Source organism: Urtica dioica, chromosome 7, assembly GCF_054948205.1.
Source record: "Urtica dioica subsp. dioica isolate 48M chromosome 7, U.dioica_male_clone48M_v1_H2, whole genome shotgun sequence".
NCBI classification, from domain to species: Eukaryota; Viridiplantae; Streptophyta; class Magnoliopsida; order Rosales; family Urticaceae; genus Urtica; species Urtica dioica.
In genome coordinates this window covers 43517382-43544737 of record NC_142762.1, presented here as the reverse complement: position 1 = coordinate 43544737, position 27356 = coordinate 43517382, and the positions used below count along the sequence as shown (strand labels likewise).

The 27356-nt window shown below is 37.9% G+C and overlaps 3 protein-coding genes, 1 long non-coding RNA gene and 2 pseudogenes across 4 annotated transcripts; 2 read left to right on the top strand and 4 right to left on the bottom strand.

The window, feature by feature from the left end:
• Positions 1-1120: 1120 nt before the first annotated feature.
• Positions 1121-5999, bottom strand: LOC149391892 (vacuolar-processing enzyme-like). Its single transcript, XM_089619530.1, has 9 exons — positions 5635-5999; positions 3871-4035; positions 3399-3555; positions 3147-3232; positions 2842-3041; positions 2430-2478; positions 2007-2213; positions 1664-1870; positions 1121-1588 (listed from the first exon to the last, which is right to left on the bottom strand). The coding sequence occupies exons 1-9, from the start codon at positions 5857-5859 to the stop codon at positions 1406-1408; spliced, it is 1479 nt and encodes a 492-aa protein (XP_089475656.1). The 5' UTR covers positions 5860-5999; the 3' UTR covers positions 1121-1405.
• Positions 4035-5594, top strand: LOC149391893 (gamma-glutamyl peptidase 5 pseudogene; annotated as a pseudogene).
• A 1506-nt stretch (positions 6000-7505) lies between the features above and the next one.
• Positions 7506-9157, bottom strand: LOC149391891 (putative protein phosphatase 2C 72). Its single transcript, XM_089618588.1, has 5 exons — positions 8796-9157; positions 8457-8720; positions 8233-8347; positions 7943-8166; positions 7506-7854 (listed from the first exon to the last, which is right to left on the bottom strand). The coding sequence occupies exons 1-5, from the start codon at positions 8952-8954 to the stop codon at positions 7627-7629; spliced, it is 990 nt and encodes a 329-aa protein (XP_089474714.1). The 5' UTR covers positions 8955-9157; the 3' UTR covers positions 7506-7626.
• A 2680-nt stretch (positions 9158-11837) lies between these two features.
• LOC149391890 (uncharacterized) lies at positions 11838-14957 on the top strand. The gene is made up of 5 exons (XR_016300253.1): positions 11838-13259; positions 13356-13420; positions 13511-13590; positions 14090-14133; positions 14562-14957. It is a non-coding gene; the product is annotated as an uncharacterized LOC149391890 (long non-coding RNA).
• Positions 14958-19095: 4138 nt separating this feature from the next.
• On the bottom strand, positions 19096-19887 carry LOC149391889 (SKP1-like protein 3 pseudogene; annotated as a pseudogene).
• A 1714-nt stretch (positions 19888-21601) lies between these two features.
• Positions 21602-23027, bottom strand: LOC149391888 (histone acetyltransferase HAC4-like). Its single transcript, XM_089620069.1, has 4 exons — positions 22941-23027; positions 22168-22602; positions 21946-22076; positions 21602-21836 (listed from the first exon to the last, which is right to left on the bottom strand). Exons 1-4 carry the CDS (start codon positions 23025-23027, stop codon positions 21602-21604), a joined length of 888 nt encoding a protein of 295 aa, XP_089476195.1.
• Positions 23028-27356: the final 4329 nt, after the last annotated feature.

The window sequence follows — 27356 nt, the reverse complement described above, 5'->3', positions numbered from 1 at the left end:
TTTGTAAATTTTTCGTAAATAGCCAAAAATATGACGTAACCAACGTTATTTACACATATTTACTACAAATTTACTCTGCGTTTTTGGTCATTTTGATAGCGTAAATAGATTTATGTGGCTATTTACCAAAAATTAACGAAACGTTGGTTATTTAGAAATTTATAACGTTTCATATGGCTAGATAGCCATTGGACCCATAAAAAATTGTTATGATAATCATAAATGCCTTATCTCTGAGGGCGATTTAAATGATTGATTTACATAATTAGAAATAATAGATGAAACTGCCTGTTCAGCGCTTATTGATGTTTTGTATATGAAAATGAAATAATGTTAGCCATTATATAATTTCATCTTACATCTTCTTCCTCTGTACTAACGAGGATTTGAGGTTGTGTGCTGAAATTTAATCAACCAAGCGATTGAAGTTGGCAGTTTCTCGTAAAAAAATTATTAATTAGAGATACATAATACATACACTGCAGTGAATTAACGGATATAACTCAATTAATTGAAACTAACCAAAATCTAAATAAATAAATAAAATTCCGACGGTCATAAGATAAAAATAAACGCTCATTAACTTTGAAAATCAACGGTAATCTTTACAGATTTTTTTTTCCGATCAACATCAAACTCTTTCTCTCCGTTCTTTCCCACTATAATACATCATTCTCGTTCAATTTTCTTTCTAAGTTTCCCAATCTTCTGTTCTCTCCATTCTCTCTAATTCATATAAAAGATATTTGCATGCTCAATAATTGTCAACGCTTTCTCAACTTCAATACCCACCCAACTTATTTAATGCAATATTTATTTTTATTGTTCTTTAACATCTCTTCCCAATAATTGGATGCGTATTGATTTAATAGATCAATAGACGGACCCAATGGAGAGCAACCATTTCAATATATTCAATGTTTTTTTTTTTTTAAATATTTACGAGGGACCATATGCAGTGCCTTTCAAGACGGTGCAAACAAATCACGCAATATTTGCCATTTTCATAAAGTTCTGTCTTATTGATTATCCCCTTACTTAAATGCTTTTGGGTTTCCTTGAGGCCCAAAAGTAATCAAGAGCTCAAGGGTAGTGCAAAACGCAGTTAAAAGACTTGAGCTTCAATTATTGAGCTTACAATCATATTCCTTGATTCAATCGTCTTTTTCCAAATACTCAGTACTTATATATTAATATATATATCTGCACAAAGATTTAGCAGAGAAGAATATGCTGCAATCTTATGTTTCTTACACCAACAGTAAGTGTTTATACAGATTCTTGAGTTTCACTGCCATGGCATAGCATTTCCATACTGATTTGCACAAGTGTATTTACTATGAACAGAAATCTTAAAGATGTTGAATGAAACACCCTTCTGATGATGCAGTACTTCATCAATGACTCAAGCAGTGAAACCCTTTTGCAGAGAGCTCCAACGGCTTGAAGGAATGGCTGGACAAGCTTGTGCCGATGCCTCGGCCATGTGATCCTTCCCGATTCCGGCGTTGCACATGTTTGCAAACGATCTCATGTGTTTCATTCCGTATTGGGATAGAGATCCACAGTAAGTCTCAAACGTCCTCACCTACATCCAGATATTCAGATATGTCAAGTTTTGAAGGGTGTTGAAATGAGTTTTGGGTTTTTTTTGAGCGTTTACCATGGTCTTCAGGCAATCCCAGTCATCGACGAGTGGAAGCCCGGCGGATCGAACAGAGTTCAAGATCTCTGAGCTTTTCTTGATTCCGAATAAGAGCTTACCGACGAGTTTCACACTCTCATCCAAATGAGTTCTGTGCGACATTGCTTCCAGTAGCTCCTTCTGTGCTTTGATCTTCCTAGACGACCCCTCCGGAGCTCGGAGGTACTGTAAAAGGTATGATAAAAAAAATGAGGAGATCGGGGATAAAAATAAAACCCGACGTTATAAGTTATACTTCCCTCGATCCAAGCATTAGACTGAGTCGATCATGATGAAATGAAAAAAGAAAGGGAGAAATTACCTTTTCCCAGAAATGGACAAGATCGGCATCACGCTGATTAACGGCTTTAGAGGGCAACCTCAAAGAGTTATCGCGTGCAATGGTGTTGTTTTCGTTCGTGGGATCAGTACCGATATACAGGAAGAGGTTGTTCTTGCTAACCTCTAAATCCCCAAATTGCAAGACATGGGAGCCAAAAACAAAACCATTGGCAGTCCTTTCTTTAACCTGTAATCGACATGAAAATTAAGTTATATACCTGCTATCTTCTCAAAATATAAAGATAGGGACCAGAATTGCAACAGTTTTATGAAGCCGAAAAGCGAACTATAAATCGAGTATAATAAACTTTGTAAAAAAAAAATTAAAGTTTCGACCAATGCTCGCTTCAATATATTATATAAGACTCGATACTTATGACAACATTTGGGAAAGAGCTCTTACCAATTCGTACTGGTGATGCAAACTCTCAGTCTGTAGATTGTGCGATTCACTGTCCAAGACAATGGAAAGTGAAAAAATATAATAAAATTGCTGGTCATGCACACATGGCAACTAGAAAATGTTTATATCAGATCCCCCCAAAAACGTTGTTAGGTTTGCGCAGAACTTACTATTCTCCACGAGAAAAATCTCAAAAACATGCCTGCATTTATTCACTAACTCTCAACTATTCTAGTGTTTTTCATGTGCTTAAATACAGGGTACAAAACCCAACAAGTTCTGGTTAAGCATACCTCTAACGAATTGTACTTATCGATCCAAGAAAACAAGACAACGAACTCTCAACACATACTACGCTTCTAAAGTCCTTCCACTGATAATCTCCCAGTAAGTATACTTTAAAATTGAATACCTGTCTTCCATCCACGAAACACTGTACAAGTCTCCCAAACATGTTTCGAATTCTTCGGGTGCACTAGGATCGTCTCCAGGGCAATAATATCCCCAGCTGCTTTCAACTGCATTTGACGCTGTGGTTGCATAGATATTCAAACCTTGAGGAAGAAGACCTTCGAAAATACTTCCAGATTCACAAGCTTCAATATAGATTACCTACAAAGCTCCGAAATTAGTTCAATGACCAAACATCAACCTTGAGGCAGGACTGGAAGAAAAGTTCATATTGCATTGGCAATGAACATTATAGGAGTAACTTACCATGCTTTTATAGGTTCCTAAGGCATGTTTCTTTTTTAGGACATCGACCAAATCAGAGCTGTAAAGATAGGGAAGTGTAGGCATACCTGTGCGAGTAAACAAAAAGAAAAGTTACAGGTGGATCTTTATAAAATGAGTTGAGAATAAAATATCCCAGAACCACATGATATTAAACAAATCTCTTGGTCTATTAGAACCAACGCTAAGCTACTTAAGCAGGCGGTGAATTTAGATTTTTGCATAGCTACTAACCAAGAACACCGGCTCCACCATGATCACTATAGAAAATGAAGATATGGTCATCGGGGCCACTATCTACAACCTTCCCACTACCCCCTTTGATGGCAGTCTTATTTCCAAGAATAACTGCTAAAAAATTATTGACGTTAACGTCTTCACCAGTGTAATCCTGTCCAAATAAAAACATGTTAACACTTTTGATAATCAACATCGTAAAACAGCGGAAGGAATGATATATTAAGAAGAATTTGGATATTTCGGGAACTCTTGGTTGAAGCTGGGTATCTATTATAATGCCAATCTATATGTTCAATGAATTTCTTCTTATAGTCTCCCTTATTTATATACTAGTACCCTTGAACTATTTATCTAATGTTCAATTTCTCTAACATCTGAGATCCTAATATAATCACATGCTGAGCAGAAGAACAACGTCAGAATAAGGCATTTTATTATAGTGCTAAAACGAAGAAGAAAAGTGTACCTTTGGAACTCCTTTATAAACATCTTGGCCTTTCGGGCTGTTAATAATGACTCCAGGCCTGGGGTTCTCTTCATCAGTAGCGATATCATCGTACATGAAGACAATTATGTTTTCGTCCTTTAGGCCACCCTTCTTCAGGACTTGGTAGGCATGGCAAACATCAGACTGATGAGCACAAACGGAATCAAAATCATTAGCTTGTCCCCTGATAAAATTTTTATACAAAGAAGTGACATAACAAGGCTTAGTTGTTCTGTATGTTGATAAACATCTCCGACTAAAACTCTCTTTATAAGCATGACATACATAATGTATTGATGAATTGTTATTATGATTTTCCTTCATGTTATACATATACAAGTTAGTATCCCACGCCCAATACAACACATTTATAAAATTATAATAACTGATCTAGGTATTACAAAAAAAAAAAAAAAAAAAAAGAAGAAGAAGAAGAAGAAGCAACGCAGCGCATTTTTTTTTACAATCAGAATATAATAAATGTCAACTATAAATTGACGGTTGATGGAAATACAACTCGAATTCAACAATTGGTATCAAAACATACACCATGAAGCAATCTATGAGGATCCAAATTAAACAAATCGTAACTCTCAAAAGCCTAGGCAAGAGTGTGATCCTTCACAGATGTAATAACCTAATAAACCAAGGCCGTTTCTGTTTCATATTCTTTATATTCCGTTCCTTTCAATCTTAATCTCTCTATCTATCCTCCCATGAGTGAGAGACTCCGACGCCTGACCCGACCGAAAGAGGTAAAAATGACGGAAAATGGCCTCATTGGGGAAGAAGTTCGCGGTGCTGTTGTGCGCAGACGACACAGAGTATGCGAAGAAGGTGTACGAGGGGGTATTTCGGGGTTTTCACGAGAATGCTGGAGAAAGAGAAGGTTTCTTCGTACGACGGGTTCGTGATCATCGCCTTCCTCAACACCCTCGATTCCATCGAGAAGAAAGTTCTTGGCATTTGCTTCAGTCACCAGATCCTAAGCCGAGCGCTAGGCGGGAAAACAGGGCGGTCGATCACAGGATGGGACATCGGGGTCAGAACCGTCCATTTCTCATCATCGTCAAAGCTCTTTTCGACGCTCAAAATGCCGTCCCTTCTATCCATCTATGAAATCCATCGCGATGAGATTTGGGAGCTTCGTCCGAAAGACGAGTACGGCGACCACATGATGGGAATTCAAGGCCACCCTGAGTACACCAAGGACACACTTCTCAACCTTGTCGATCGCTTAGTCAAGCTCGATTACATCGATGACGTGGAAGGGGATGAATTGAAGGTCAAGATGGAGGCTAGAGAACCGGATAGGGAGGCGTGGAAGAAGATTTGCAATAGGTTTCTTAAGGGTAGTTTGTGATGGTGAAGATTTAATTTTCAGATGGGAAAAAGGGGTGAGAAAAATGTAAATATTCCCCTAAAATAAAGTATTTATAAAGAAGTTTGAACTTTCAAGGAGTATTAGCCTCAGGGGAGGCTATGAACAAAACAAAAATTTAGATTTGTTGACGCTCATGAACTAGTGTACTACGTAATTTATGCTAATAAAACTCTAGAGCTTTTTGTCAAAAAAAATTAACCACCTAATAGCACAATTCAGGCTTGGTTTCAAAGCAAGCTAAAGCTTCGCTAGTTGTAGATGAAGTCAAAAACATAAATTAGCAAAAATCTATAAAAAAAATACCCTGAAAAATCTAAGAATAAACGCAAAAGAAAAATTTAATTAGGTAAGGTATGAACCTGGTGTCTGTAATTCCAGAATCCGTTGGAACCGGCGATCAGAACCGCCCATCTCGTGCCGACGGAATCATTGCCTTCTTCGGCGACACCACCGGTTTTCCGGAAGAATCTAGAAGCTTCCGACGGTAATCGGAGAACATCTCCGATTAAATCCCGGCTACCGGATGAGACACCGGAAAGGGCGATCAGGGAGAGGAGGACCAATCCGGTCGCGAACCTGGACATGGCGGTTTCCGGTAGATTTGAGAAAAGAATTTTATCTCTCTCGCTTCTTCCTTTTCTTAGGTTTGTCGTTGAAAGAGCTCTGTGTAGGAAATATTAAAAAAAAATCTAAGATGACATGAACGGAAGTAAAATGATCGGGAAGGATATTTATTTTATATTGCTGTTTTCTAGTTGGTGGGGGCCCAAGAGATGTGGACGCCCTTATCGAATCTGAGACGTACACGTGTATCGATGATTACTGTGACCTTATCGTGATTGCGTGTGACCGAAATTCCGGGTAGTGAAAATTCCAGTAGGAAACTTCTGTTTCTAGCCCCCAAAAAAAAAAAAGAAAAAAGAAGAAGATGATATTCGTTATTTATGGACTTTTCTTGACGTTAGGGGAACGTTAAAACTTACTTTAATCGAAGATAACGAAATTATGTTGGAAAGTGTATTTGTTGATGTCATTAGTTGGACCAACATGTAGAGTACAAGCGTTCAAGATAAGATTATACATAATTACAAAGCATTTCGAGCATAATCGTCATCTTGAACCATTTGTAAACACACTGACCTTGATTTTCTAAAATTCATATATATATATATATATATATATATATTCATGAACACTAGCAATTCACCAAAATCATAGTTCATGTGTAAATAATTGGGAACGTGCAACGTTTAAAATGCAAACCAAGTTATATGAGAAGATCACAACAGCTGTGTTAAAAGTTTGGTGGATTGAGCATCAACTCAAATTGTAACAAAAAATGTTAGAATTTATCTTGTCAAAATTTAATGTAATCTCAACATAATTCATCGAAAGTAAATCAATCTATTTTTAAAATTGCAGTTAATCGTAATTTAATTAGGCTTATCAATTACATATTAATTCATATTTCAAAGAAAAGACTGTCTTAACTTCAAAAAATTTAACGTTGCTTAGCAAAATCATTTTTAAAATATATATTTTTTTAAAAGAAAATAGGTTGTCTGTTAATTTTAACTCGACGTCACTTGTTGGATTAATTTATGGAGATGTACACAACAAACTTGCCTAAAATGAAAATTATCCATGCGTGTGTACTTGTTAAGTGATTAAAGAATTCATCTATGATGAAACTGATTTTTATTCTTCAGCTTTTCGTCACATAAGCCGGATTTTAATTAATTTTAGTTAAAAGAACTAACCACATAACAGGGAGGAAGGTGAATGGAATGTGCTTAATTCGTCATTTTTGTTTCTTTTAATAATTTCCGCCAGGAATATATGGAATCAATGTGTACGTGGCTACGGGCCCAGAAAAGATGCTGCGTAAATTCATGAGAATCATTCTGTGGGCCCAGAAAAGATGCTGCGTAAATTCATGAGAATCATTACGTGGGCCCACCAACATTTAAGTTGGTTAAGTAACGCCAATCGATCGGTTCACGAAACTATCCTTGTCAAATCATCACTCAGTTTTCTTTTCGAAAATTGATTCATTATTTTATCATATCACTCTTTTCTTATCGAGCACTTCATAGGATAGGAGTCATAGGACCAATAGATGCAATAAAATACTCCAATTTAGCTCCATTGCTTTTTCAAAGAAATGAATAATAACCCACTATATGAATTATTATCCTTCATTTTTAACTAACCAATCATTTGACTCCAACTATTAAAATCTAATTCATTAAATTTCTTTCACAATGGAACTTGTTACAATCGGGAATATCCTTATGAGCTAAAAAAAACAAAAAAATGACTATGAACTATGAAGGCACAGAGGCTAGAGCCTACGAAGGCAAACTCATGGCCGCAGAAACGACATCGTTTCCGTTCATCTTGCTGTGAAAGAAGAGGCAAGCGACTGTGCAGTCATCGACCTTGGACCTCGGGAACTTCCTCTTCCACGCGTTTCCGGCGGCCTCCACCACCGCCATCGCCGCCTCCTTCTCCTTCCCCTCCGCCGCCGCTTTCCACACCACCGCCGCCACTTGCCCGTTCGCCATCACGTCCCAAACCTGCACCGAAACAGCCAAATCCTAAATTAAATATAAAAAAAATTAGATTTTGTTTTGGTTAGGGTTTGAGTGGTTGTCGGATTCTCACCCCGTCGGTGGCGAGGATGACGAACTGGTCGCCGGAGGAGATCCGGTGAGTGGAGATTTCCGGGGCTGCGATTACGCCGTGGTCTTTGAGAAGAAAGTCTCCGAGAGCGCGTGACATGCCTAGCCCTGGGCTGTCCTCGTGTGGGAGCCACACGCGCTTTCTGTGCGGTTCGTCGCTCACCGCCAACACTCTTCCATTGCAAGCTCTGATTCTCTCTGCCTCGCCTGATTCCGTTTGATTCGTTGATGAGAAAGAGAAAGAGAGAGATAGAGAGAGAGGTTTGTTCTTACGAGGCACGCCAGGCTTCAGATCAGTGGTCAATTGTACGGATTCGATTCTGTTATCCACGATCGTCCCCAAAACAGCTCTCGAGTCTCCTAAATTCGCCAGGATCAGATCGTCTTCCTGGTTCAGATATAAACACCAGAAAAAGAAACGCGCGCGATCAGATTTTATTGATTTATTTATTAAAGAAAAACTGATCGAGCTTTCTTGCTATTTTTCTTTGTTTTACCTTTCTGATGGCAACAACAGCAGTGGTTCCGCTACGAACGAAGTCCAAATTTTCTTGAATCTTTATCTCTCTGTCCATAGCTTCAAACGCACTCGTAATCGCTTCGTTCCATTCCTCACAACTCTCTGTAATCTTCTCCGATTTGCCTAGCTGGCTGAGCAACAGAGCCGGTAACCGATTCCTCGCCATCTCACTGGCCAAACGACCGTCCTTTCCATGGCCGTCGAAAACTCCACAGAAAACTCGGCCTTTCGCTCCAAATCCCTGTCGTCAGGTCAAGAAAGAATCAGGTTTCATTTCGAAAGAAAAAATGAAATACTTAGGTTGAGTTGATCGAACCTGGTAGAGAATAGCTGAGTCTTGGTTGTTTCCTTTGCTTCCTTCTTTGGAGTAAACAGAACCCAGACTGTGATCGTCATTGTGATCGTATTGCTGGTCGAAGAAGATGATGGCATTTCCATGGCCGTGGCTGGATTCAGCGTTGTGGTCGGTGCTCATTTTCTTGACCTTTCTTTCAAAATGTAGCTTTAGCTTTTTTCTTCGGTTTAATCAGATTAACGCCTCAAGTTGTCGCTTTGTTCTTTGCATGAAGGTTAATATACTGCTGTTGGATATCTGGGTGATTCAGCTTTATACGATCTTGTAAAGACGTTTTGAATTCTTTTCAATGAGAGTTTTCCTATGAATATTTCAAAAATAAATCAAGGAAATTTAGACTGTGAGCTCATGTGTTAAATATCTTAATCACTGATTTTGTTTTATTTTCTTAAGCAAATTACATGGACTAAAAACCTTAAGCTACTCAAGATTTTAATTTTAAACAAAAACAGCCAATTTTAATGATGGAATAATCAATTCAAAATTGCATTTTGATTCTATTATCTTATTGACATCGTTTGGTATAGCTTTGTTTAAAAAAAAAAACGCTTTTAGATTCAGTTTTTGGGAAAAACTGACAGGTGTTTGGTAAGCTGTTTATAAAACCGTTGTTGCTGGTAACAAAAGCTGATTTTGCGTTTGGTAAAATAAATATATTATAGTAAAAAGACTAAAATAGACATAAAATAAATATTTAACAGTGCTATGGATAATCACGTGAGGATATTAAAGTAATTTTATATCAAATACAAAAACGCTTTTTCTAAAAGCTAAGATTCGTAGTTTTTGTGACTCATGTACAATTTTTAAAATCGTTTTTGAAATTTTTTCTAAAAACTGTTTTACCAAACAGTAAGATTGCAGTTTGGTTTTTGCTAACAGTAAAAACAGGCTTAAAAAAGATGTGCCAAATTAACACGCCCATTAGCTTACATTAACATTCAAATTTTGAAGTTTTGAATCAGTTAATACTTTTAGTTAATTTGAGTTTTTTTTTAATTTTTTTTGTTTTCATAGCAATTTAGTTAATTTGATTGTTTCTGTGAGAGTGGATTTTCTCATATAATTTTCTGGATTCTAATTCTATAAATCAAAACCCAAATCTAAAATCTCACAACCTAGACCCTAGATATATATTATACACATGATACCTCCATCCTCTCTTTATACTTTTTTTTTTTTTTCTCTCTTTCTTGATTTTGTAGCAATTTTCAATAGAATTTATGACTAATTAAGTTGCATATAACTTCATTTGTGTTTAAGCCAACGTTTTTTTATATAAAATAAATAGCTATTTTTTTTTCTACGTATTAATCTTGTCTGACCTTTTTATTTTCAATTTTAACCTTTAATAAGATTACACAACTTTGATTTAATTTATTTTTTAAATGTTGATTGATTTTAACATTTAATTAGAATGTAATGAAATAAGGTAATTATATACTAATTTATTTTAAGGGGAATTTTGTCTAAGGTGCTACTCGAGCCGACGATCTCAAGTTAGTGTGAGTAGGTGACTCACAAATTGAGTATTATATATTATTTATTAAGTTGGAATTACAAATCACCCTTGTAATATAGGAAACTATAAACTAATTAAAAACAATTTAAATGAATATGTAAACATAAATATTTATGATAATACCCGCCATATTTTGAAAATTTTGATATTTGTGGAATAAAATTTGAAAATTTTGTATCCCACCTAATTTCTTCAAGTTTTTTTTATTATTTTTTTAATTTTTTTTTTATATGGTGTTATTATTTATTTTAAAATAAAATTCTGAAATTTACTAAAAAAAAAAAGGAAACCCGAATTCCCGCTCAAATCAGCGCGTGGTGTCATAACTTGGCAAGAAAGAAAAAAGATCGCGTGAAAAACTTTAATCATACGCCGTTCGATCAAAACATTCCAATTAAATCCAACAGCTGGCATGCCAAATCCAAATCAACTAAACCTCACGATATTATAATTACAACGACTCTATTCCTAAAACCAATATAGAGAGAGAGATCACAACTCCTCGTTTCTCGAGTCTCTCTGATTATGTGCCCAATTGGTGAGATTTAGGGTTTCGAAGAACACGGCGATCTAGGGTTTCGACGCCGCTGTCGCCGATCTGATCCCCGCCGCGCCGCTCAACCTCGTCGCCGTCGCCAGAATTGGACGGCCGATCGTCAGCGCCGACCCTGTCAGAAGCTCGACGCGCCGCCACGTACGGGTTGCGGATTTCCTCGTTGCTAAGTCTGTGTAGAGTTGGTCGTCGACCTGTTGCGATGTCCAAGAGGCCAGGTCAGCGACCAGTACTACCTACAGATCAAGCGCGCGGTTTTCCCGCGTCCGGCGTCAGGCTGGTGGAGCAGAGCTTCTGCCAGAGATATGGTGACGGAGACGCCTGAGAAAGACGCGACGGCGATCGGGAAATAGCGAGGCTGTGGAGCTTTGTGGCTCTATCGCAGTGGTTTCCTTGACTTCGATGCCCTTGTTGATTTGACTCTGCTATCCTCCACCAGCTTCGTTCCACCGTTTTCATTATCAATCAACTCGGCCTAAGATCTTAAAAAAAAAAACCTAATTTTGGTTTTCTTTATCTAGTGTTGGAGGGAAAGGCCGATCTTTCTTTGGCGTATTTGATGGGCTTGTGTAGAACGGCTATTATGCGAAAGACATGGTAAATAATAGGTTATCTTGCTCAACGAGAATAATGTCAAAGCCCACCCGTATACGAAGGTTAGGGTGCTCTTTCTCTTGCCCTTGTGCTTTTATGGCATGCATTTCTTTGGTTTTTGTTTGCCACAGATTCAGTATTTCTCTATTTTTTGTTTCCTCTTGTGATTTTACATTCTGATGACCACTTGCATATACAAATCTGATCTTTCCGCGGAGCCTAAGATACATTTGACTCAATGATGAACAAGTTTCTTTTATAATGTGCAAGTTTGGGTGTTATGTTCGTCATCATTGCACTTTTTTCTTATGGTGAAAGTTGGGATCTAGGGTTCCGACGCCACCGTCGCCCAACAGGCTTCCCACTCAGCCTCGACGCCATCGCCATAATCGTACCACTGATCATCACCGTAGACCCTGTCAGAATCTCGACGCGCCGCCACGTACGAGTAGCGAGCTTCCTCGTTGCGACCTGTTGCGATGTCCAAAGAGGCCAGGTCAAGCGCGTGGTTGTTACGCATCCGGCGTCAGGCTGGTGCACCAGAGATTCTGCCGGGGCCGGGGCTCCGGTGACGGAGATGCATGAGAACGGCGCGGCGGCGATCGGGTGTGGAGAGCGGAAAACTGGCGTGGGAGACTCTGTTAGTACAGTGGCTTCCGTGAATTTGATATGCTCGTAGTTTGTGGCTATCTCTTGTGTGCTCTTTCGCTTGCCTAGTATTTTTCTCTCTATTTTTCTTAATTGGTTTTTTGTTTGTCCGAGATTCTTTATTTCATTTTTTGGCCATCGTCTCAGGGAAATCGCTTGCTTGCTTCCGTCCTCAAGAAATCTGATATTTTTCGGGGAAGCCTCAGATAAGACCCTTTATACCCGACAAAGCCCTATTCCTCTGCGATCGCCGACTGCACCACCGGCTCAATCCTGAACCTCTCGACATCTGGTCACCGCTTCCTCTTCACCGGCGTTCATGATCTCTCTGCCGGCTTCTCTGATGTCCTTCCAGACCGCCATCTTCTTTTTTACCTCCTCGGTCTCCGAGCGATTGTGCAGAAAGGCATAAAATGCACTTCTTCGTCGACGAGGCGTCTTCTTCCACGGCGACGACGTTTCTGGCATCAGAGTCCATCTAGACAGTCCTGCCCTGTGGTGTGTCCCACCTAAAATAAACCTGCCTCAGCTGAACTCACTCGTTTGTGGATATGGCGTCGTGCTTGGAGTCTCTTCGGCCTTCCTCATTCTGTTTCTCTAATGGAAACTCTATCTATCCCTCCTGTTGTGTTTGTGATGTTATGAAATTCGCCTATCTTCTTTTTGCAGTTCGTATCTCTGACGTAGTTTCTGACAATGCACGATTTGGTCCCAGGTTGCCAAGTCAAAAGAATCGCATCCTTCAACAAATCCAGACACACTTATAAAGGAGCCTCACAACTACTTCGATCAGGTCATCATCACAATGCCATCCTCGCCGAGTCAAACCAAATCCCGAAAATCAGCGGAAGGAAGAAGAGTCCGCACAAGAGGGACTCCTACGGATTTTTCATCCTTTCACAGTGGTGGCCAAGAGTCCTATTCTGCCACGAAAGTCCTAAAAGTGGCCAAGAGGGACTTGGTAATCTATGCAGATGAAGGGATTCACCTTTGGAGGAGATCCACATGAAAGTCTGCCACCGCGACAACATTGACTTCACGGAAGCCTTGACCTCTTATCTGAATAGTGGGATTTCTGTGCAGACTCTGCGTTTTCCTGTGCCGCTTGGTAATGATTTTGGTGGTGTCAATTTTGATCTGATTTTTTTTTTCTTATATACAAATGCTTTTATTCTGTGTTTGTTTTGTTGATGATTCGAGTCAGATGCGGTGGTGAAACATGAAGAAAGCAACCTTTTTTTTGGTGATCTACGTGGTGCACAAGTAGGGGTGAGATTGGCTTGTTGCTAAGCTGTTTGGTTACTGAACTATGAGTCAGTTTCAAGCTTACTTTTTTTGTTTATATTTTTTTTTTGGCAGATTGGCTTGTGAGACATGCATGAACATATAATGAAGAAGATGATGGAAATGGCAACAAACGTGGTGAGAGATGAGATAAGGTAAACATAATTACGTATCAAATTGTCTATGCACATATAGTTCAAGCATTCAAGTGCTTAAAATTCTAAGGAGTATCGTTAGTGGCATTACAGATGCAATGGTCTGACTTACATCCATTTCATTGCTTGGTTGGTGCATTCATCAGTACCTTAAATCTTTCCAGCATAATTTTATGTTCACAGAGTTGCATAGAGGATGCTTGGTACATGTTATTTTAGCGTAAAAGTCTCTCCCAGATCACACTTTTTTTTGTGTGTCTTTCATTCATTCATTAGCATATTATATTTTGATCTGCATTTGATTTTCATCATTGGAGGTGGACTGCTATTCTAGGTCATGTTTACTTTATTCGAAAGGCTGAGCAGGTCTTAAGTTCGCATCATTAGTCTAGGTTTTGTTTTCTTATTTTATCTTTGAAAGGATTTCCGTTTTGTCTGTTGTTATATAACTTATATTTTAACTACTTCATGTGGTGGCACAATGCTATGGAATGCAAAGACTTGCTTCAAGAGGATACTCAAGATCTCTGCTATCTTATAGAGGTATGATTCTGTTACTGTTGATAACTAAATACAAAGGACCTGTTTTCTTGATATCTAACTACTTTTATTATTCACTGAGAAAAAAAATCGTATCTTCCTAGATTTTATACATTTGAAATATAACTTAATTTGAGTACAGAGGCTATAAACTGCCAACTTATACCAAATGAAATTGAACTTGCCAAGCAGGACATACCAATCTGTACCCATGATGGGAGTTTCTGTATGAAATCGACTTGACCTAGTACAAGGACTAACATGCTCATTTGTACTCACCGTAATATTTTCTAGAATTACAAATTTGTTCTGGCTTCATGGCGGTTTTATCGATATCTGCTTATCTCAGCACTTAAAATAGAGGTTAGAGACTCTTTTCTTTCTTGTGCTGACATTTTTTTGTTGTTGTTGTTGTTGCTGTTTTTGCAAAGGTCGCGCTTGTTGATCTTAACCGCTCTTGCATTTTTATCTTCCTGTGAAAAGAAATAGTTAATGGTGGTTGGTATGTAAAACCGAAAGTAAGTTAACTATGTTCTCTCTGAAGCCATCCTATAAGCAGACATTGTCTTAGACTAATGATAAGCGTTTCTTTTTCATATTGATCGGTGTTACGGCTTTAGTCGAAAGATAGTTCTCTGCCAGGCTGTTACAGGGTAATCTTCTCCTGTGACAGTGAGGCAATCTGAAGGGAAAATAGTTGTAATAATCTTCTTTTTTTTTCATAATAATAACTGAAATCTTAGCATTTGATGGAATTCCGAAGCTGAAAATAGGATGCTCAGAATGGAATTTCAGTGTTCCGCACTCTTTATGCTGTTTGATTCGTTCATTGAGTCATTTGCAGATTATTGGAGATGTTGTGCTTAACGAAAGTTCCACTGCAAAGACTGTCTTATGCTGACTGTGTATCCCGGTATGGAACTGATGCTAATTGCTAATTTTGTCTCATGGTGAGAGGTTCAATATCAAATTATATGCAAGTGCAAGGGCTGATTTGGCCTTTTGGTTACTGGTAAATGCCAATTGATTTGGTTACCGGTTCATGAACTCATATTGCATCACGTTCTACAAGTTCCTCGACTATTTTGTTTAGATTTTATTGTTCCATGAATTGTTTGTTGTAGAGTATTCCCGCTGGGGTCAACTTTGCATTGGTTGTCGTTTTTTCACAATGAAAAATAGGTGGCGAGTCATTAACCCCAGTTTCTCAAACTTCTTTATTCTTCGGCTATTCCATGACGAACTCAAATTTGTTCTTGTGCGCCTCCGGTGTTGACTTTTGGAATTCTTTCGAGTTTCAGTCTTTCTTCAATCTTTCCTGATTTAGCGAAGGTGAGTTTTCAATGTCATTTTTCTATTCTGTTCTCCTTTTTTTTTGTTGAGCTTCATGCCACGCCATGGACAGCGAGCGGGGAGTTTCTCTTGGGGTATTTTTTGAGTCAGTAATGTGTGAACCTATGCACACTGTGTGAGCGAAGCCTCAGCATTGAGCCGTACGGTACGCCACGTGCACAAAAGCTCGGCGCGAAGCCACGCCATGTCACTAAACTGTAACTAAATTCATCACTAATTCATGCATCTAAATCCTATAATTAGTTACTAATTTGTCACTAATGTAGTTACTTGTCATTAATGTAGTTACTTGTCACTAAAGTAGTTACTTGTCACTAACATGTCACTATTTACTCTAATTAGTTACTAACTAGTCACTAAATTTATTACTAACATGTCACTAACCTCCATTCCTGAAGCCTCGCCAACGTAACCAACAAGCTTGTTGTTCGCCTCTACATAAAGGACTGCCATGGTTTTAGAGGCTTGTCGCTCTCCTCTCAAAAGCCATTTTGTCATTCTCTCCTTAAAGAAATCAAATATCTTCAAAATTGAGAACTCCCTAGCTTTGACAAGGACAAAGATGAGAGACTCGGCATTGTTCGAAGTCAACATTGACTACATTTTCTCGCTGAAATGAGAGCAGGCCCACTTTGCGGGGCCAACATCCTGAAGATAGGCTCGGACTGCTGGGTTCTCATCATCAATCATAAGCATAAGCTTTTCCCACTCAACTACCGTGTACGCCTTTGCAGCACCAGAGAATTTCCACTTCACTTCTTTCGTCAAATCTTTGAACTTATTCCTCACATTTTTCAGTAGATGGAACATGCAATATTCATGTTCAGAATTAGGGAATACCTTTTCGACAGCGCGTTTGATTCCCTTGTTTCTATCTGACACAATGACTTGATGTTCCCTATCTCTAATTGCTTTTTTAAATTTTATCAATAAGTATACCCAGCCGAACGTGGTCTCTGAATCACCCACACCAAATACTAGGACGAAAATCTGCTCGTTTGCGTTCATCGCACACGCCGAGAACAGAGTACTTTAGAAATAATTCTTCAAAAACGTCCCTTCGATGATAATTATGTGACGAAAATACTTCTATCCTCGTTTCCAGACGCTCAGAGACATAAAAAGTATTTGAAATAACGGGTCCGAACGATAGTGACAATGTCGAGTGAAGAACTTGGATTCGACGTCTCCATCATGTACTTTAGAGAAGGCAAATTAGTGAAAGACTTTTTCTCGGTGCCATATAACAACTCTAGTGCATTTTCTTTAGTTCTCCAAGATTTTTTTATACGTCAAGTCCACTCCATAATTCTTCTGCATGTAAGCCATGATGTCCCTCGGCCTATAAGGTGATAATGTCGGATCTCTGTACTTGTGTTTCACGAAAGACCATATCAAAGTACATATAGCTTGAAGATGTTTTCCTTGTCTGAACTCCGTCGAACATGTATGAACAAAATCGAACCTGGAAGAATAAAATACACTACTGTTAGTGGCTGATTTGAGTAGTAATGTTTGTTCCTAGTCTGTGATTTTAATAATAAGTTAACACTGAATTAACAAGAATTAACACGTAATTAACAAGAATTAACATTGATTGAACACTGCATTAACAAGAGTTAATGAAAATTAACATCGAATTCATTTCGATCTACAAAACTCTGAATTCATTAACATTGATATAACATTGCATTAACAAGAATTAACACTGCATTAACAAGAATTAACAAGATTCCAAACGCATCTCCTCTAGTAAATTTCATATCGATCGACGAAACTTTGAATTCATGTGAAACTTGTAAACACAGAGACTCTAGTAACAAAACCTCCAAAGATTTCAATTTTCATATACGCGCAACGAACATATGTGAAACTTTCTAAGCTCAGAGTCTCTAATAATGAAACAATTTCGATGCACCAAAATCAGAATTCATAGACAAAACATAGCTGGTAACCGAAATGCGGTCTGAATAAATCAGAGCTCAAATAAAACACAGAGACTCGAAATCACGAGAGCTGCAGAGAGATTCCGATACGGAAGAGAAACTAAACAACATCCAAACATAAGAACGCAAAAAATCAAACACTGCAAAACGATCCAAATCGAAACATCCACAAACCTAAAAAAAGAGGAATCACAGAAGAAACAGAAACCTATCTGGTGGGAGCGAAGCAGGAGTAGAGGTAGGCGTCATCCATCCATGGGAATAGGTCGCCGGCCTAGAGAATGCGGATCTCGTCTCGCTTGTGTTGCTTCATGTGGCTCTAGTATCCCCCGTTGCCGTACGGGCTCTGATAAGGGTTGTGGTGTTCGTACGCCGCCATGTAGTGCTGCAGAGGGTACATCATCTGCTGCTGCGGCATCATCACCACGCCGCCATGTTTGTCGAGCTCGGCGAGCCGGAGGCCGTTGCGCGGTCGGCGACTGGTCCTTGTGCATGAGTTTCGCGATTATGTTTACGCCCGCACTATCGTTGCTACAAGGAGCACAAAGATGGTTGGTTCTAGCGAGGAACGGCCACAGAAAATCTTATTTTGCTTGAAATGAATCTGAAAATTAGGAATCATGTGTGTTAGAGAAAGAGAATTCAAAATGGATTGTCAGTGTATTTATGTGTATTTAAGACTATTTAATTTTTTTATTACCTGGAAAGTTATTATTTTTTTTAATGAAATCAAATAAACAATTAACAAGGATACAATCGGTAAGCCAAAAACTAGATTAGTTGTCACGTCATCAATTTGGCTAGTTAGTAAAGAATATTGAAACGTCGGCTATAATGCAATTTCAACGTTTGAAGTTAGTCAATCAGTGTAATTTTTCTTAAATTGAAGGCCAAATTTTCCATCAAGTGAATGAACCGGACGATCGCAAATACTAGAGAGAAATTTGAGTTTGGCTAGGCTTGGATTCGGGTTTAGGGTCCGATGTCAGCAGTTTAAAAAATCGTTCAAAATCCAAACTTTGGAACACCGAAATCGATCGTTCGTCGCTCTGCAAAAATCACCGAAATCAATAGCTGTTTGTTCATCCTTTCCTCCAAGTCAAGCAATGAATTCAGTTTTCGGAATCCCTAGTATGTTCATGATCAGATTAATCGATTGAATATCTAATTGTGTTTTACGGTTCTGAACTTGTCTTGTTTTGCTTTTGATTTATGTTTGATTTTTATTATGCAATGGCACAATTAATCTGAAGTTTGTTTGTTGATATTCAAATACGCTCCATCGTTTGCTTTCGAGCCTTTTTTTTTATTTTTTATTTTTTTTTATTTTTTTTATTTTAATTCCTATATAATCTAATACAGTTTCTAGAATATCCATAATCATATTGATCGATTCGGCTTGGTTTAGGTCTTTCGAATTGATTGTTTGTTGATATACAAATACACTTTCTCGTTTGCTTTAATTCTGATATCAAGCTGATACAGTTAATGTGTATACTCTAGAATCAACTTATCCATAATCATGTTGATCGATTCGGATTGGATTCGTCCTCTCAAGTCTCAACAATCACAAAATTATATAATATATATTTAGTGTATCAATTTATATGCAAGTGAATTTTAAGAATTCGTCGTATTCTTATGAGTAAAGTTGATTTGTAACAAAATAATAAGGAAGAAATAAACAGAAACAAAGAACGTGCGACAAATAAATCATCATGAAAAGTTCCAAGTGTCAAACACGAACTTAGTAAATTAGATTATCATCATGTATCTTGAGTATAACCAATTCCCACTGATTTCACCGAACAAAATCAAATACAAAAACATAAATCTCGACTATAGTAAGTTTTCTGTCGCGCACCCACAATTGCATAGACTGTGGAAAAAAGTTAAATTGAAAAAAGAAAATAATAAATAATAATATTTTGAGATAGGCTACTCAAAAGCCCAAGGATTTTTGCCGATAATATCTTCCTCAACTCCGGGAGGAAAATCGCTGATGATATTAAACCGTTCCCTGATCTGTTTGTAATTCTTGCCTCTAATCTCACTGGCCGCCCTTTCCGCCCAGAGATCGACCAGCGCCGCCGCGTCCAGATAATCCGCCGCCATCAGATCCCTGTAAAGCTCGTCCATGTCCTCCGTCTCTCCGGCGAACTTCGCGTCCCACTTTCGGAGCTCCTCCTCCGTCGTCGCCGCCGCGTCGGCGTGCTTTGCCGCCCACTTTAGGGCTTTCCGGAAGCTGTCGCCGGTCACGAATATTGATGGGAGGGGAATCTCGCCGACGCAGCCGTCCTCCACCACCCTCTTCACCGTTCCGAACATCGCCGCCGTCTCCATCTCAACCTCGAACTTCTCGCCGTCATTAGTTCTCACTGTCACAACTGCTTTCGAATCCATTCTCTCTCTCTCTCTCTCTCTCTCTTGAATTGGGAATAAGGAACAATGAATGTTTTGTGTTACTGATGGTGGGTTGTATTATTGTATATATAGGGAATTTTTTAAATTCTAGTCGGACTCGGCTGTAGAAACGAATAAGAAGAGCTAAACGCAGTCGTTTTTCCTGTTTTAAGTCTTTTGTTTTGCTTACTACTCATTAGACACGTGTCTTTTTATAATTTGCTGTTTAGAACATTTTTACTTCTGCAGAGTTCACATTTTTTTAATTTTCTTTGTCTGTGATCAAAGTTTCAGTGTCTAATGAGTTTCAATTGGCTTGTTTAGAGCTAGGAGAGGCGTAGATTTGTATAAACCAATTGACTCAGAGAGTAATGACCCATAACCTTGGTAAGTTAATATTTTTTTCAATTGATACTATGTCCTCAAATATAGAGAATTTTCTTAATCTGTGAAAGTTACAATGCTATTGTGTAAATTAACTGTTCTAGGCCTAATCTTTTTTTCTTTTTTTTTTTAATTCATCTTTTCAATGCATATACAGTTCTCCTCCTGGATGACTCCGCTCTAGAGTACTCATTTTCAATGCAAGGAGACTGGTGAAGTGAAGATGATCTTAACAGCCATGTGTGGGCCCGGGCATTTCGATCTTCCGGCTTAAGAAAAGTACTTACACGGTGACATGTGGTTTTCGGAGGTGAATGGGTGAAAGTGATGAGATGAGCCATAATGCAAATGTTTTGTTCAGTTGTTGAACTTGTTGGCATTGTTTAGATACTAAGTTTTATAACAGAATAGAGTTTGGTGAAAGCTTTTGTCATATCATCATGTTATCAAATTGTATACTTGAATAATTCAATTGAATATCATCATGTCAGATTTGCTTTTGGTATTGTCATAGAATCATCTACTGCAGTTATTAAAAATGACACCAAAAAACAATCATCTTGCAGTTGTAATTGCAATCTATTTGTTGTATTCATATCCAATCCCGTAGGCACATTGTTCTGTTTTTCGGGTTAATGGAAACAGTACGTTTACAGGAAAAAAACAATTTTAAGTGGTAACGAATTAAATCTGAAAAAGAAACAGAGATCTTTGCTGCTAATAAAAGTTAATGAGATACATCGGAAGTTCGATTAGCACTAAAGTATCGCATAAATATAATCGCATCCCAACTAGGTTGACTACCTAAATTATATACAAAAACTTCACCCGTGACAAAAAAAATTCTCTCTTTCATGACTTCAATAAATCTACATCGATGGAGAGGCATAAGCAACATACAACAACTTATTGCACGTCCATGTCTGTGTCACTTCCGCCTTTTTTTCGATGGGCTGCAAAAAAACATTATATATATAAGAAATTGAGCTCACATAAAAAAAAGAACAACCAATTTAACTTTGTTTTTGGTTTGGGCGTACTTGTAATATGGAATCTGGCAACTGGGTTCGGTGCAGCTCTGAGAGTGGCAATGGAAAATGTACCAGACCTTCTGGCACACAATGCAGGCTTGAATCTTGCTGCTCAAAAAGAGGGTGAGCATGGCATGAATTGTTCTGCAGCCAAATATCTTGCACGTGGCTTTACACTTGCTCACATGATGCAGAATCTCCACCAGTTCCGATCTGCATCACCGGTTCACAATCCTAGTCAGTTATAACACAAATATGGGCCAAAATGTTTCTTAGTCGCAAAAAAAAAAAAAAAAAAAAAAAAAAATTGCTTATGGTTTTTTTTCAATAAGTTTACAAGTTCAAATTTAATGATCAGTAGAAGTGAGTATTTGCGGAAATTAAGTATATACCTCGTTTTGACATAATGCGACTTTGCTGGGGATTGAGAGCTCGGAGAGCAAATGTTGTATAATCATGACGGAGGAGTATTTTGTTTGGCGGAGAGTGTCGAACTGGTAGTGCCTCTCCTCGCAGAACCTCAAGAATATCTGTCTGTTGTCGCATATTCTGTTCTCTAGCGTTCCGTCTTCGTCCTTGGTATCTGATGCTGAATTGTCGATGATCTCGTACCGAGATAGCGAATCCTCGTTGTCATTCATTAGACCATGGCATCTACAAAATCAATTAAGAGAGAATGAACATGATTGTATACATACGTTTCGCACATGTAGGAGTTTCTGACGGTATAACGAATCCCAGAGAGAATGGGGTCTTGGCATCGGGCGCAAGAGTGGTGTAAGTCAATGACCATGAAATTTTCTCTGATTGTAAGCATGGCTTGTCCGAGCTGGCATTTAAAACAGATAATAAATCAGTATTTTACATGTAATTTATGTGCACGTAAGAGAAGATGAACATATGAACATGATTTGGCTGACCTTTTCCATGAAGAGGACGTTGTTGTTGGCTGCACGAGAAGCGTTGGCGATTCCCAACACCTTCATAGAATTGTGGGTCACCATTTTGTGAATCCCCTTTCTGACGCGCTCGTTGGCCTGCTCGTCGATCTCCTTCAGGATTCTGTCTGTCATTGCCGGCCAGTAGTCTCCGTCGAAGTACGGAAATCGCGCTGTGATCGGCGCTTGTCTCGGTACGAAGAATCGGTCGTACAGTGTCGTCTGGTTCACTACGATCACTTCTTGTGTTGCCTTCTTCAGCAGCCTCAAATACCATTGCCTGAGTCTCTCGGGATTGGGCGTTTTCTGAGTCCGCGGACGGCAATTCAGAATGTACTGGTCTCCTTTCACAGGCGGGCAAGACCAGAGGTAACGCCTTGCGAACCCTCTCCGCTTCACGTAGTCCATGTAGCTTATCTGCCAAGCAAAACCAAAACGCCCACATATAAATCATTTAAAAAAAAAAACACAAGAGGCCATTATATAAACAAAAAATTGGCTACGTAAGCCACCTAAACTATAGGAATTGTAAATTAACCAACCTTTGGTAAATAATTTGTAAATAGTCAACTTGCATACGTGGCAGCCTATTAACTACCTAAAATATATGTTTGGTTGTGTTAAATAAGGCTTTTATTAATCTGTTAATAAGTTTACTTGACTATTTACAAGAAATTAACCAAAAGTGGGCTATATCTCAATCCACTATATCCGTGTGGCTATATAACTTAATAACCCTTATATAAAAAACTAACCAGAATCTCATGATAAGCAACGCTTCTGAATGAAGTTTCCGAGGACGGTCTCGGGCAGGTCTGAGGCCGGGATCGTCGAGCTGGCATTTAGGGCATTTGTAAGGCTTCTTCTCTTGATTCTCGTTGTGGAAACCGCATATATACCTTGTGGTTTCTTGCGCCGCACGTTACGCACTCGACCCACTTCATAAAAAAAAAAAATTGATTTAGTATCGATTGTAGGTCACATAATTTATAATCATTGAATGGTTTACCGATTCTTGGATTTCCTTGATGTTTTTTGCGACGATGAGCGACTTTTTTTGAAACCGGTGTCCTCCGCCGAGGACGGGGATCCCGGCCGGAGATGGCTGCTTGTAGCATGAGTTGCAGAAGCTGTGTTGCGTCTCCGAAGTGTGGGTTTTATAGAAATTGACGCCGGGCTTGATGATTCTGGTGCAGCATGAGCAGTAGAGTGGAATCGGAGCAAACAAAAGCCTTCCCATCCCACACAGCGAGCACTTCTCGCCTCCGTCGCGGTCTTCCGCCTCTCGCCGGAGCCCCGAAATTTGCTTGCAGAGCCGCTCCGTGATGTGATCGGAGGTCTTGCGATCGCTGATTGGAGAGTTCCATAGCTTGCTAACTGTTCTGAATCGCAGCAGAGAATTTGCCGGCAGCTTTGCTCCAACAATTCTAGCGGGAAATCGTCGCCGCGCGATCGCTTCTTCATCTCTCTATCGGTGCAAACAGAAAACCTAAATTCGAAATCAAAATCGCGAATACTCGTATACGCGCCTGGGAATAACTTATATAACGACTATTAGTTTATGTAAGAAGAGAGTTCACAGACTTAAATTACTAATTTACCCTGTACTATGTTATGATGGGCAATAGAAATAGCAGTGCACTTATGTCATTTCAAGTTTTCCTTTATTTTATGGATTTAGGTCTGCGTCTTCGGAGTTCGGCCCATTTTGTCCTTTTCAATTTGACGAGTCATTAAAAATGGTCTCAGTCATTATTACATTTACATTTAACATTTACATTACAGTTTTTTCTCCCGTTTCTTTTTACACACTAGTTTTTTTTTTTTTTTTTTAATCACTAAAGAGTTATTAAATTAAAAGAAGAATATATTTTTAGAGTTCACAATGGATAACCAGGAAAAATAGAAGAATTTGGAAGAGGAGTTTACTAAAATTTTATATATATGCTTCATCAATTTTTCTATGTATATTCTTCAAATTCTGTTTCCTTTATGTAAATAAAATATAAAGAATTAATTATCATTTTTATTTTATTTTTATACACATTATGAAATCTATAACACTATTACTAGTATTTGACTTGAAAGTTCTTGTTAATCCTTTAACCATTAAAGTTCTTTTTCCCCTATATAATACCATTGAATTATGGATCCATTAGTAATATAATACCTGTGTTCTAGCCTCATCTACGTTTAATCCTAATGGGAACACCCGATTCTCATTTTCGTTAGTGGCCGAACCTTACTCTGATTTAGCTTGTCATGTTCATGGGCTTTCACCTACTCTTTATTACTAACACGTAATAATGCACGTAAAACATGTGAATCCCTTGGTAAGTAGGTGCCTATATCATACTTACCTCAACTCTTGCCGACGTGTTCCTTCGACTTCACTTGAACTCTAATACATGTAAGCTCTTTCCCTTGATGTCAACTCGCACAACGGTCTTTGAGCTCTATCTAAAAAGGTGAAGTGAATTGTCGAGCGTACTTAGTACCTTGCTCAATAAATTACGCACAGTCTCGATAAAGTGAACACCACCTAAAGCATATTCAAGACCCCCTGCACTAGCGAACTCGGCTAAAATTCACGATCCCAAGAACCATATAGCAGCGTAGAAAAGCTAAACTCGAGGAATAAAGGGCACAAAGAACTAATTCTAGGAATCGAGAGCTCCGAGATATCTTTTTTGAATCAAGGCTAAGGAACGAGAGAAATAAATGGAAAAAACTCGACCTTCTATTCGTTTATAATAGAGTCCCGACGGTCGATGCGCGAGAAAGTAACTCATTCTATGAAGGAATCGTTAGTTAGAACATATCATTGCAAACAAATTTTTTAATTTATTTATTGCAAACGAGTAAAAATAGAATATCACCTTAATCATCAGGTTTGATTCGAATAAAAACTTAAACTCAAATATGCAAAATAGCTCATTTGCATACTATAAAAACAAGTCGAGCTCATATTTCCATATAAATATAAGCACACGAATCAAACCATCCTTCTTTACACACACGTATAAATTATAAACAAATAGATATTTATAAGAAAATATAAAGATACTATAGACCACGAATAATGCTTTGTATCAAGATCCTTTTTTTTTTTTTTTACAAAAATAATAATAATAATAATCACATTTATAAAACCTAAAAAGGAGACCAAACCTCCAGCATAGATATTTATAAGAAAATATAAATAGCTTCTGTTTAATATTCAAATAATTGACCTTATATCTCACATTCGGTTTTAGACCAAAACACAAACAAGCTAGCATAATATACTATAGACCATAAAAGTTAGAATTTGGTGAAGTCCCGTTGCAGGTGAGCATAGTCGATTCTTCCAAGCCAAGTCGTCGGTCCTTCGACTCGAGTAATTGCTAATAAGAGTTGAGGCATTGCGAGCTCGAGTCGGGACTCAGGACAATCTCGCTCGCTCAAGACTAGTCGGAGACTCGCCGAGTCTCCGGGCCGAAGCCCATGACGACAATCTCCAAAGGCAGAATGGTCGGAGAGAGAGCCACTACTCTCTAATACGCAAAAGTTCGTCACCGTCGATGTGCCATCTCCAAATTGTCGTTGCTGTTCCGTGGCACCAAACCTCGTTACAAGTTAAACTTAAACACCACAAACAAAACAGACACGACCCAAACCGAAGTCTGACTATTAGCAGTATCATCAATCAACGATAATCCTTATGTAGACATCAATCCAAAGCTTAAATAAATAAGAAAACTCAGATTCGAACCGATTCAGCAACTCGACTTACGACAGAGATTCAAACCATAATCCATAATCAATCTGCCCAAGCAAAACAAAATACGTACCATCATCCCCTAATTCTCAGCAGCAATGTCAACATCACAGAGTCATTGATGCGAGCTACTAATTAATGATGAGATTTTGATATTTTTCTTCGACTTTGTGTTCATATATGTTTCTCCTTGTTGCTCTTTTTTTTCCTTAAAGTTTATTGGGTGTGCATCTTGTATTCGACTTTTGTTGATTTTGACAAAAAAAATGCGAATTTTTTTTTTACTAAACCTTTTTAAGATCTTTCATAAATATTTTATAAATCCGTAATTATAATCCCTGAACCATTCAGCAACTTAATTAATTACGTTTTAAAAAAAAATCAATTTATAAATTAATCTTTTTAAGTCTTGTTGATTATAATATGAGTTTATTTTTTAAGGGTATGTTTGGAACATAAAAATTAAAATACATAATTTATAAATAATGATGAAGTATTAATATTTATTCAAAGGTGTGGTACTTTATTTGTATTTTATATCAAGGACTCATGAGTTTATGACCTAGATATTGATGTTTGCCTATTGAGAAACAAAATATATATGTGAGATCATAGTAGCAAAGAGAGAAAATCAAACATATATATTTAGCATTTGTGGAAAAAATAAAAACATACGTATAGCATTTGTGAGACGTGCATCATTGATTAGTTGTCAATATCAAGTGATGCAAACGTAACGTCATGGAGATAGAGCATTTTTTTATTAGTTGAAAATTTCTCATTATTGACGATATTTATATAGACATAATTGGCCATTCTGAAACTTAAAAGTTTAAAATAACTATTATTTAGATAATTTTTGTTAATTAGCCACCAACCATTATTACCCAACAAAAAAAGACAATATTATCCTTAACAATAATCCCGCCCATTTACAAAAAAAAATATATATATATTAGTTGAAAAAAAAAATGTTAATAATAACTACCTATTAAACAAAGCAATAAATCAGCCAAATTATTTTTCATCAAAAAAAGAACAAGTCACGTATTACCAATAATTTACTGTAATTAACTATGCATAGACCAGAAAAAATATATTGAAGAAGAAGATGAACAACTGAAAATTATTACCACCGCGAAAACATAATATTCAGATGAACCAGTAAAATATTCATACTTAATTAACATTAATGAACCCTGAAATGAACAATAGCATAAAATTAACTTGAAAATCATACAATTCCAAATATGTTAATTAACGAATTAAAGAAATCTGGACTAGCGAAAAAATGTAAACAAAAAATATGAAAAAGGACATCCAAACCAACCGATTCCAGTTTACCGGACCCAAAATTAGTCACGGTTCCGGGTCCTTCCTTTGAGCCAAATTTTCGCCTTGTCGTAGACCA